Source organism: Chinchilla lanigera, unplaced genomic scaffold (assembly GCF_000276665.1).
Source record: "Chinchilla lanigera isolate Chin_1 unplaced genomic scaffold, ChiLan1.0 scaffold00008, whole genome shotgun sequence".
NCBI lineage: Eukaryota > Metazoa > Chordata > Mammalia > Rodentia > Chinchillidae > Chinchilla > Chinchilla lanigera.
In genome coordinates, this window is record NW_004955409.1 from 3,935,679 (window position 1) to 3,947,308 (window position 11,630).

At 45.0% G+C, this 11,630-nt stretch overlaps 1 protein-coding gene and 1 long non-coding RNA gene across 4 annotated transcripts in view; one reads left to right on the forward strand and one right to left on the reverse strand.

The window, feature by feature from the left end:
• The window catches only part of Catsper2 (cation channel, sperm associated 2), a 15,461-nt gene extending 10,573 nt beyond the window's left edge, over positions 1 to 4,888 (reverse strand). For all 3 annotated transcript variants that reach the window (XM_013509978.1, XM_005376669.1, XM_013509966.1), the window contains exons 1-4: positions 4,783 to 4,888; positions 4,031 to 4,165; positions 3,136 to 3,309; positions 2,817 to 2,885 (exon numbers count right to left, since the gene is read on the reverse strand). In XM_013509978.1, the coding sequence (XP_013365432.1) occupies positions 2,817 to 2,885; positions 3,136 to 3,309; positions 4,031 to 4,163 (376 nt within the window). In that variant the 5' untranslated portion in view covers positions 4,164 to 4,165; positions 4,783 to 4,888. The remainder of the gene's footprint in view (positions 1 to 2,816; positions 2,886 to 3,135; positions 3,310 to 4,030; positions 4,166 to 4,782) is intronic.
• Positions 4,889 to 4,995: 107 nt separating this feature from the next.
• Positions 4,996 to 11,630, forward strand: part of LOC102003417 — a 27,862-nt gene continuing 21,227 nt past the window's right edge. Inside the window, exons 1-4 of the long non-coding RNA XR_259752.1 lie at positions 4,996 to 5,180; positions 8,443 to 8,538; positions 8,918 to 9,091; positions 9,254 to 9,469. This is a non-coding gene — a long non-coding RNA (uncharacterized LOC102003417). The remainder of the gene's footprint in view (positions 5,181 to 8,442; positions 8,539 to 8,917; positions 9,092 to 9,253; positions 9,470 to 11,630) is intronic.

Sequence of the window (11,630 nt, forward strand, 5' to 3'; positions counted from 1 at the left end):
GCACACGAATGGTAAGGGTCTTAGAGAAATCTGATGGTTTGAATATGGAAGTCCAAATTAAAGAATCAGCAGCTCTTTTATTCTTTGGGGAAAAGGGATGGTTTTTAGAAACTCAGTGACCACCCCCCACTCCAAATTCAGAGGAACAAACAGCAAAAATTGCCTAAGCAACACAGAATGTGCAAAAGTAATTGTTTTCATTCTGCATCAACCAAAGAAAACATGAACTATCTAGAGATGAAAATGTAACTTTTAAAACTTTTTCATCCTGTCTTAGGAAGGATAAGGAGTCTTATTAAAAAAACAGAGCCCAGGGCCCGGTGTGGTCCACCCAGGAATCTTAGCCAGCACAGTGAGCTCATGGGGAAGATCTACACTGCAACTTTCTTCTCTTGTGGGCGAGAGAAGAGAGCGGTTAGATCAAGCAGGTCAGACAAATAGACATAATTCTGTCTGACAAGGTAGAGTTTCAACATGGGGTGTCCTCCTCTCTACTCCTTATTCTAGAGCAGCAGTCACCTCACAGACTGTCAGATCAATTCACATGGGTTGCAAGGGCAGTCCAACACTGAGTATTTCACTGTAATCTTCATGAAAGACAGTAGTTGTGTTGGACAGCCACCCTTTGCAATCCAAGAGTTCAAGCAGTGCTTACAGTTCCACTGGGGGAAACAAGCATTTAGTTTTATACAAGTAGAACTACAACAAAATATTGGTGTGGTCACGTTACATGATATAAAAATAAAACTGGTAAAGTCCTGAGGACATAAGAAATGCCATACTGAATCTGAACAACAGTATCATCAGGTACTTTTGTGGAATAAACAGAATTACCTTCCATAATGACAACTCAAACTGTTAAGAATATACCCGCACAGCTGGCACAGTGGCACACACCTGTAATACCCCCAGCCTGGAAGGCTGAGGCAAGAGCATCATAAGTTTGAGCCCAGTTTAGGCAGCTTGGCAAAACTCTGTCTCAACACAGAGCCTAAGTTTATCATTCAGTCCAGGCTGGCCTTGAACGTGCAATCCTCTTGCCTCAACCTCCTGAGTACTGAGATTACAGGTGTGTACACCATGGCCAGCCTCATATATTTTTCTTTTATGAGTGGGGTGAATCACTTGTGAAATAGCAAAAGTAAAAATTTCCTTATATATAATTATTAACATTATATAACAGCATTAAAAATACAATGTTTAATACCATACTTGTCCAAAATATTTTTACCTCACTTTGCTTTTTTATATCACATAAAAACAGTAAAATGATTAACATAGGTAAGGAAGGTCTTCAATATTATATGTATATTAGTGGGAAACAAAATTACACAACAAAAAAGACAGGGGAGATTTGATCTAGCTAATTTTTTTCCCTACCTATAACAACATTCACTGTGACCTAGAAAAAAAAAATTTAAGCCTAAAAAAAACCTTGATATTTACCTTTATTATTTGAAATAGTTTGTTTAAAGAAATCTGTTAATCACAGTGCCCTTGGCAAAATCCTTCTTGCCTTTATGCCATGAAAATTTATCAGCAATCATATTAGAAATATGGATTTGCCAGGCCTGGTGATGCATGCCTGTAATCCTAGCATGTGGGAGGCTGAGACAGGAGGATCACTGTGAGTTTGAGGCCAGCTGCATAGTAAGTTCAAGCCCAGCCTGGAATACATAACAAGACCCTGTCTCAGGAAAAAAAACCTAAAAATAAAATAAAAAAAGAACAAAATAGGGACTTGTGAGTGCCTTAGTTCAAAATCTATCCTTATGGGGAAGAAATAAAGATACCTCAAAGTATATAAAGTATACAGTACATGCAGAAGTAGGTCAGGGAAATCAGGTATTGTTATGTATTTAAACTTTGACCTGAGCACATTAATGGAGTATTTTCAAGTGGGAGACTCCCATAAAAAAAGGTAGAAGGAAACAAGTGAGCACTTCTACCCTGTTTTCATCATTTCTGGGTAGCTTGTTTGAAATAACAATCAAATGCTCTCACTAATTCTATTGATGGCCATCTGTTTTTAACATATTCTATATAACTTTTTTTGTTGTTGTTGTTTTGGTACCAGGAATCAAACTCAAGATCTTGCGCTTGCCAGGCAAGCACTGCACACTGAGCTGAATCCCCAGCCATAATTCATTATAGGTCTCAGTCATTCCCCTTTTAGAAATTTTGTTGGGTTGATTATTATCTCCATTGTCCCTAACTTTATTTGTAAGCTTCTAAAATTCATACTTAAATCATCTTCCTAAATATACTTATGAAATGTAAATGTCAGATCACTCATGGATCAATACCCGTATCTAACAGAGAAGGTTCAGGGCTGAAGAGGTGACTCAGTGGTAGAGCACTTGCCTACTATGGGCAAGGCCCTGGGAAATACAACTGATCTTTTCATCTGCAATTCCTTTAGAGTTGTTTGTTATAACTGACACCTTCCCTAAGTGTCCAGACTACCCTGTGTCTCCTGCACAGTACTCCTGAAAGCCCTCCAAATGTTTCTAGATCTTAGCAGTTGCACAAATTTTTTGTTTTGTTTTGTTTTGTGAGGCAGGATCTTGCTTTGTAGTTCAGCATGGCCTTGAACTCCCAGAGTGGCTTTGAATTTGCAGTAATTTTCCTGCTCTCAGCCTCTGGAGGGCTGGGGTTACAAATGTGCACCACCACACCCACCAGTTGCACATTTTCTATTTCAGGGGGCTCAATATATTTATCCCACAATTATTACAATTCAAATGATATTTAAAAATGAATGTAATCAAGTGAGAAGAAAAATAACTCCATTTCTTCTTCCATTCAGTTCTCACCTGTTGTAACCATCCGCACAATTGCATTCAAAATGATGAGGAAATTGATGAAGTTCTTGAACCAACGATCTGGTTTCTGTTAAGGAAACATACTGAGCAGAGTTCTTCCTGATCTACACAGCTGAAATAATATGGGCAAGAATATAAGCCAAAGTGGGAGGACTTCAGTTCCATCCCCAACACCATAGAAAGAAAGAGAAGAAAAGGAAGAAAGAATATAAGCCATGAGAATATAAAGGAAATAGGAGTGTAGGGGAAAAGAAACCATTAGGCAGATGGTGACCAGACATGCCTAAGAATGACTGACAGGAAAGGATACGCTCAATAACCCATTCAGCCCACAGGGAAAGAGGCGGCCAACGGCTGTGGCGGACATAAAACCTAGACAGCAATCGCTGGGTGTGAGAAACCCGTCCTACATGCCGGGGCTTGGTGGAGAAGCACACTTGCTGGTGTTGATCTCTCCACCTAAGAGACTTATGATGGTAAGGATCTAGAATAAAAATTTAAAAAAGGATAGTACCTGCCTATCGTTCCACCTACTTGAGAGGCTGAGGCAGGGTGACTGCTTGAGCACAGGGGTTGAAGGCCAGCATGGACAACAGGGGAGATGTGTGTGTGTGTGTGTGTGTGTGTGTTAGTGGATAAATGTGTTAGTGTGGGTAAGAGCTCATGTACTGCTTATGACCAACACTGACCACACCCACAACAAAAGCAGCAGGCTCAAATTTCCAAGTTTTAAGTATGTTCGGCAGAGACTTTTCCCAGTTAATCAAAGGTAGTATCCTAAAAAGGATAGACAAGGGCTGTATTTCCTGGATTCAGAGACTTTTATTTATAAGCCAGGCATGGTGGCCAGCTGCAACCCCAGCACTTTGGGAGCCTGAAGTAAGAGGATCCTAAGTTCAAACTCAGCCTGTCAACTTAGCAACTTAATGAGACCCTGCCTCAGAATAAAATAAATAATAAAGTAAAGGGCTGGGGGTGCGGCTCCGGGTGAAGGCCTTGTGTTTAATCTCCAGCACCGAGGAAAAAAAGGTTTTATTTCTAAAACCCTTGAAATGATTTATCAAGTTTGGTGTAACCTCCAAACCAGCCACCAAACCAGTCTTCCCTGAATTTTCCACGCTTAAACGTGTCTCTCTGATTCCTGGTTTTTGGTGGATGTGGACCGGAGTCTTAAATTGAATGCAGTGAGAAAACAGGCTGCTAACCAAGCATCTCCCGGGTGGTGTACAGTGGCACAGACTGGTCGAAGACTTGAAAATGCTCCAGGTCAATGCGACGAGAACGAATGGCATCAGCTCTGGGCAGGTACATGTGCCCAGCATGGGTACACGTGTCCATGTCTGTGAAAACACAGAAAAATCGAGGGCCAGAGGACTTTCCTCCTTAGAGTTGCACCGGGATTAGATGGGTGTGTGTGTGTGTGTGTGTGTGTGTGTGTGTGTGTGTCCCCGGGAGCATGTGTTTTTAACAAAAGAAGATAAAAGTAGGAGAAGGTTGGGTGTGGTGGTGAAAACGGGCTTGTAATCCCAGCACCCTGGGAGGCTGAGGCAGGACGATCCCAAATGCAAGCCCAGCCTGGTCAATTTAAGGACTGAGTCCTTGTCTCAAAAAGCAAACAAAAATTCAAAAGGCGGGCGAGGTAGGTCATGTGAAGGTCCTCTTCAAACCCCAGTATCAGAAAAGTAAAAAAGAAAGACTCAGGAGATATTGCCTCGCCGACCAAGTGTCCTGCCGCCTTCTAGAAAGTTATTTTAAAAAATCGGTTAGAAAAGCAAGCGTCAGAGGGCTGGAGCCACAGAGCCGGACCCAGGTCGCCCGGCCCCGCGCGGCCGCCCGGAGAAGACAAGGCCGCTCCAGGGGAGCGGACACTCTGAGGACAGCCCGGTTCCTCGCGTGTGCACTGCGACACTGCCTGGGGGCCAGCTCCTCCTCTCCGTCTTTCGGGTCTGGGCCTCACCTCAGCACGCTCGCCTCCCACCCAGCCCTCCTCAGCGTCTCCGCCTCTGCGTCGACCCCGTGCCCTCCTGTCCAGTAGGGAGTGGCCAGAACCACTCGTCGGTTACCCGTTTTCCCGCCCGCCTGGCACAGCCAATCAGCGGGTACACACTGGTCCCGCCCACTGACGTTTCCGCTCTGCGGGGGCGGGACTTCCGCCGCTGCTGGACTTGGGCCCTTCAGGGCTACGTGCGAGGTCGCCTGGCAGGTGTGCTCGTGCTCTGTCCCTGGTGGGGGGTCTCCTATTATCTGTGACTCGGCGTAAAGGCCCTCCAGCCTGCAGAGAGGACGCGAGGGCTTCCTCACCGCAGCCCCAGCCTTGCGTTTCTCCGCAAGGTCACCCAGAGGCTGTAGAACGGTGTAAGTGCTTTTCCTCAGGCGGGGGGCTGTTTCTCCCACCCGTGGCGTGCAGTTCCTAGCGAAGCTGACGAATGATTCCGTCAGAATCTGACCAAATCGTCATTTTCAGTTAGGAGTGCGGCGAAAACGACCCCCCGTATGAGAAAGGAACGATGTTGGAGAAGTTCTGCAACCCAGAGCGAACGCCCAGACCTCAGCATGAGTTCCCTAAGGGGGAACTAACTCATCTGCCCGGAATGAAGGGGGGAAATAGGATTTCTAGCACTGTCACCCCGCGTAGTCGTGGTGGTGACAACTTCCGGATCATTACCGGAGCAATAATGATTTTTTTTTTTTTTTTTTTTTTTTTTTTTCGGTACCGGGAATCGAACTCAAGACCTTGCACTTAGCAGGCAGGCGCTGTGCCGCTGAGCTAAACCCACAGCCCCAATAATGATTATCTTAAGGCTTGGGAGAATTGAGTAGACCCATGCTAATTACAGTACTTAATTTTTCACCTCCAGGTACAAATAAACCGGAGTGGGGTATGAGCAACCATCTCACATCCATTAAGATCGCTTTTTAAAAAATTATTTTAAAGGGTTCAGGGTAAAGCTCAGTAGTAGAGCATTTGCTTAGCATGCTTGAGGCCGTGGGTTCCATCCACAGCACAACAAAAACACATGTGCACTGTAGATGTAATGTAAAATGGTACAGCTGCCATTGAAAACAGTATGCTGGATCCCGAGAAAAACCAAAAAAAAAAAAAAAAAAAAAAAAAAAAAAAACAGCAAACAAAATAATCCTTGATACTCATGAGGCTGAGGCAGGAAGATTTTCTTTTATCATTGACTGATTAAATAGGTAATTAACGTGGGATGAAGATTTTGTCTGGAAAAAAAAAAAAAAAAAAAAAAATAAAGATATACTTACCATACAACCCAACAATTCCACTTACGGAAACATACTCAGAAGAATCAAAAGCAGGTCTTACAGAGTTCTTCGTTCTCACTGATAGCAGCATTACTGACAATGGCTAAAAAAGTTATTTGAGTGTCTGACAATGGATGATTAAACAAAATGTGGTATATACATGCAGTGCAGTGTAGTTCAGGTTTAAAGAGAAGGAAATTCTGACACAGTGAAAAGAAGATCAATTATAAAAGGCAAATACGTATGATTCCATTGTATGAAGTAACAAAAGCTATGTTCAGAGGTTAGAAAGCAGAAGGTGGGTTGTCAGACTGGAAGAGGGATGGGAAGTTTAGCGGTAGAATTTCACCTTTGCAAGGTGAACATAGTATGGGAATTGATTATATAACTATAAATGTACTTAACAGTCGAGATGGTGAACTTTAGGGTAGACAGACATATATGGGTATAGATATATGTATATTTTTTCCACTAGAGATTTAACTCAGGGCGTTTGCACTGAGCCACATTCCCAGTGCTTTTATTTTTTATTTTGAGACAAGTTCTCACTGAGTCACTCAATTGCCCAGGTTGGGCTTGAGTTTAATGATTTGCTTGCCTCAGACTCCCAAGAGTGCTGGTATTACAGGCATGTGTCACCATAGTTTTATGTTATATATTTTACCACAATTTAAAAAGTCAAAAGCAGGGGCTGGGGATTTAGCTCAGCAGCACAGCGCCTGCCTGGCAAGCGCAAGGTCATGAGTTTGATTCCTGGTACCGGCAAAAAACCAAAAAAAAAAAAAAGTCAAAAGCATGTATAGATAACATAAATTGAGTTAGTTTTTAATTTTATTTTATTGTTTTGGTCTTTTTGAGACAGGGTCTCACTATGCATTTCAGTCTGGCCTCAAACTCACTTTGTAGCCCAGACTGGCCTCGAACTCACAATGGTCCTCGTGCTTCAGCCTCCCAAGTGCTGGGATTATAGGCATGCACCACCATGCCAGCTCATAAACTGAGTTAGTGATGAGAGTATTAGGAGAGAAAAATAAAATTGGTACTGATTTGTGATGGGAGAACCACATAATCAGGGTGGTCAGGGAAAAAAACCTTTGAGCTGAACCCTGATAGGAAGAACTCAGCTGGGAGATCTTGGCTAGAGCCTTTCAGACAGAGGGGAAAAGGCTGTCATGTGTAACTGAGCTCGGTGTGTTGGAGGGACAGACAGGCCATGTGGCCAGAATAGGATGCACAAGGGTGAGCAGTAAAATTGGAAAGTTAAGTGGGGCCTGGGCCCTATAAGGGGTCACAGGTGATTAGGAAAATAATATTCTTGAATGATCAAGGACAGTTTCATCTTGCATTTACCAAAAAATCAGGTATATTCTACCTTTTCATAATGGAAAGCTAAGAGGGAGATACAGTATTTTATTCTGTCATAAAGCACTACCAACATGGCTCCTCCCTGACTCTTATGCTGCCTCAGGACTGTTTGACCTTTGGCCCTTTCCCCTGGCTCTCGCCACAGCCTGAAGTGATCGTTTCCCCCTGTTTGCATGGCGGGCTTCTCTGTGTTATTCAGATCATGGCTGCAATTTTCTTCAGCGACATTTTCTCAGGTCAGTAGGTTTAAGGTAGCCCCCCAGTTATTTTTCTTATCGTCCTCTTAATTCTCTGCGTAGCGCTTACTACTGATTTTTTTAATTGTTAATTTATTTGGAAATGTGCTATATTGTAAGCTCCATGAGAACAGAAACCTCATTTGGTTTATTTACAACTCTGTCCCCAGCACCTAGAGTTTCCACGTATACTGTAGTAGATACTCATTAATTCTTTCAGACAGGGTCTTGAAAAATCTTTCAGGCTGGCCTCAAACATGTAATCTTCCTACCTCAACTTCCTGTGTAGCTGGGGTTATAGGAGTGCATCGCTGCGCCCTGCTTAAATATCCTAGAGAATTTCTCAACATGTCACCAGGAGGTCAGATGTTTAGCTACTTATTTGCAGTCTTTAGCCAGAAGAGGTTTTGTTTGTGTGCACCTCTAAGAACTATGCTCTTTATTTTCATGCTGAAACTGGTTACTCCAGACTCCTGTACACCTTCTCAAGAATTTTAGACTCTGGGAGCTCTTTATAATTTCTGTTGTGATGTAGAAGACTAAACAATTCCTATCTCATTTCAACCAATCTGTCAAAAAAACTTCATCTTCCCAGTAATCCCAGCACTTTTTCTCTAAAGATCCCTCACTTCCCTTCAAGACCATGGGCCTTGCCTTGCAAGTTTTCTGGCAGTGAAATGAATCCATACTTGAAGTCCAGGGAGGAATTTCCTCTCTGTAACCACCTCTTCCCATTAACTCCCCTTCAGGTATTTGCTGAACTGCTTGACCCTGTGATCCAAGAGCAACACAGTGGATATGAGCCCCAGACCGTGCAAGACACCACTGACCTGGATGCCAGTAGGGTGAGCCTCAAATCCCCCTTCTAGAGTGTATTGCTTGTGGACACCATTCTGTATCTCCCGTGCCTTCACCTTATTTCCTGACTCACGGTTGTTATACTGCTGAGCGTTTAATCTTAATATGGGGAAAGAATCCTGCCTCAAGGAATGGCAGAGATGGAGAAGACAAAGGGGAAGAGAGTGACCGTGCTCCAAGCTGGGATGTCTGGGGAGGGGTCCCAGTGCTTTCTCTGTTAGCGCACTCGCCCCATGGGCCACTCCTTCCAGCACATGCAGGAGGAAAGCACAGGGCCCTCTAATCCCTAAGAGCGCTCCTTCCCAAGCACTTCATTTCCACCCTCTGCATTTCTGTGACTTGCTATTCATTTTCCTTATCCCCCAGATCTCTTCTGGCTTCTCTGATGAGCAGTGTGTATTATCCTCCAGTCAGAACTGGCCGCAGTGTCTGGGGCTCAGTCTGCCTCCAGCCTGCACCCAGGCCGAGTGATGGCGTGGATTATATTGTGGTGAATGTGACGAGTGGCCTGAAAGGTGACATGGCTGGACGTTACTCCAGGTGCATAAGATGATGGAGGCAGAGCAGCAGCTTATTGATGTGAGGGCCTGGAGAGGGAGCTGGGTGGGGAGAGCGGGTGGCTAAAGAGCCAGAGGGGGGGCTATGCAGGGAGCCGGGGGCCACCATGATGGTTCTTAACCCCAGCTGCTTTGCTTTCGCCAGGACCACTTCCTGTTTGTTAAGCCTGTGTTCCTACTGCTGCCCCAGCAGGAATGGCTCGAAACTGGCTGGCTGCTTGTGAAATGAGGCTGCTTTTTATCTCTTTCAACCTCCATGCCATGAAATGATTCTTTTCTCTGTCCCCCAATTGTCATCTTGCCCCTTGAATGCTTTACCACCTGCCCTCGGGCATCACAGCAAGAAGAGTTCCTTGATCTGGTGAGTGGGGAGGATCACACGAGGGGCAACTCCATGGGGAAGGCAGCAATGAGAACAGGGTTTGAAAGGTTCTGCTGGCCCCTCAGAGAGATTAGAGAAGGGTTTCTGGGAACCAGATGGGAGGAAACATGGAAAACTGGACAGTAGCCTTAGCATGTTGACTGTCATTTCTCAACCAGTCCAGATCATTTCCGGTAGTAAAATGGCTCCCTGTTGATTACTGTAGGAAAATAGGCACAAACTAGGACTGTAAAGCCGGGCACGGTGGCGCACCCCTGTAATCCCAGCACTCGGAAGGCTGAGGCAGGAGGATCATTGCAAATTTGAGACCAGCCTGGGCTACAAAGTGAGTTTGAGGCCAGCCTGAACTGCATAGCGAGACCCTGCCTCAAAAAGACACACACACACACACACACACACACACACGCACATACACACACAAGAAACCAAAATCAAGGACTGTCCGGGAAAACCAGGACAGAGGGTCACCCTAAAAACAGGAAGAGAGAAAGAAGGTTGTTTACCTAAAGAAGTAAATGAAACAGTGTCAGGTAATTCAGAGAAGGAACAGCAGTGACAATGAGTCACAGCCCAGGTGTGTGGTGTGGGTAGGAGGCTGTGTAGGTTAAGAGCATTTGAGCCAGTTTTGATGTGGGAGGCGAGAGATTGGTGCGATCACATTTGTAAAGTCACCCCTAGACCTATTCAGAGAGAGACATTAAGACCATAGCTGTGGAACTGCACCGACCCGCTCAGAGGTCGGATTCTTCTGTTCCTGCTGAAGCCTCATGTCCAGGCTTTAAGCTGAGAGTGGCAGAAATTGGGGAGGTGGAGGATGGGACGGCTCGAGTTCAGAGTGTGTGGCTGTTGATGAGGTGTGATCTGAATCTACAGTCCTGCGTGGATTGGTTCTCTGCGGTCACTTCTACATGAGAAACTGCCCTAAGTCCTGTTTTTACTATGCTCTCATCTACACAGTTCTCTCGGACTTGTAGAGAGAGAGCTCTTCAGGTTCTAGCTAAGAATTTTAGAGCATTTTTGGTACTTCATGGGTGACACCTGACTGTAAGTGAGTGGGGAAGCACTCTTTAAGCTTTAGTTTCCTCATCTATAAAATTGAGATAATAAGATTTCCTGTTTGAGGGTGTTGGGAGGATTAAAAGAAATAATGCTAATTGGTCCACAGAAAGTCTCAAGAAGTGTTTCTTGTGCTGATACTCTTTTTTTTTTGAGATGGGCTATGTAGCTCAGGCTGGTCTTGAACTTGCTATGTAGCTCAGACTGGTCTTGAACTTGCTGTGTAGCCCAGACTGGCCTAGAACTTTCAGCAATCCTCCTGCCTCAGCCTCTTGAGTGCTGAGATTACAGACTGCTTTTATTCTTGATGGAGGGGATTCCCTGTGCTCAGTGAGTAAGCATCCTACAGACCATGGCCCTTCCTGACCTGTGAACGGGGTCTCTTAGCTCATGTTGGGTGCGGGTCTTTTGGCCATTGCTCCGGCAGATTCCCTGTCTTCAGGCCTCACCATCATCTCTGTGGACAAGAAGAGCTGTCCCATGCCTATGCATCTGGCTCCTCTGCTGTCTCACATGTGCTCCTTCCACAGCTAACAGGAGGCCCACTTGCCTCTTCCTATTATAACGCTTACACCCTCACCGCTTGTCTGCAGGGATGCTGAGCTCATTAGTAAAGCAGTGGTAATCCACACATACAGGACTCATTGAACAGTTAATCCTTTCTCAGATCAGTTTATGTCTGTGTTCATTTCCCTAGATCCCTCTCAGTGCATCACTCCCTCAGGTTTCTTCGCATGCATGATGACGGTAGCAAACTTATTTTCACCAAAATAAAGAAAAAAGCAGCAATGTCATTCATTCCCACTCAGGTTTCAGATTCTAGACACATTTCTGGAGTTCCTGCAGGCCTCGTATAGGACAGGTCCACACGTCCCTGATTTGCCACTAACAGAACCCTTTGGCCTCTGGATCAGGGCACCTCAAAGCATGACTTGGGGTTCACGTAGGATGAACACTGGGATCCATCTCGGCCCGTCCCTCTAACCGGGCATTGAACTTTGGGCAGGAATGCGCATCACACTGCCCTGTCAAGTGGAGCACAGGACTCTGTGGTTTGAGAGGGGTGTGATAGGGAAAGGGGGTG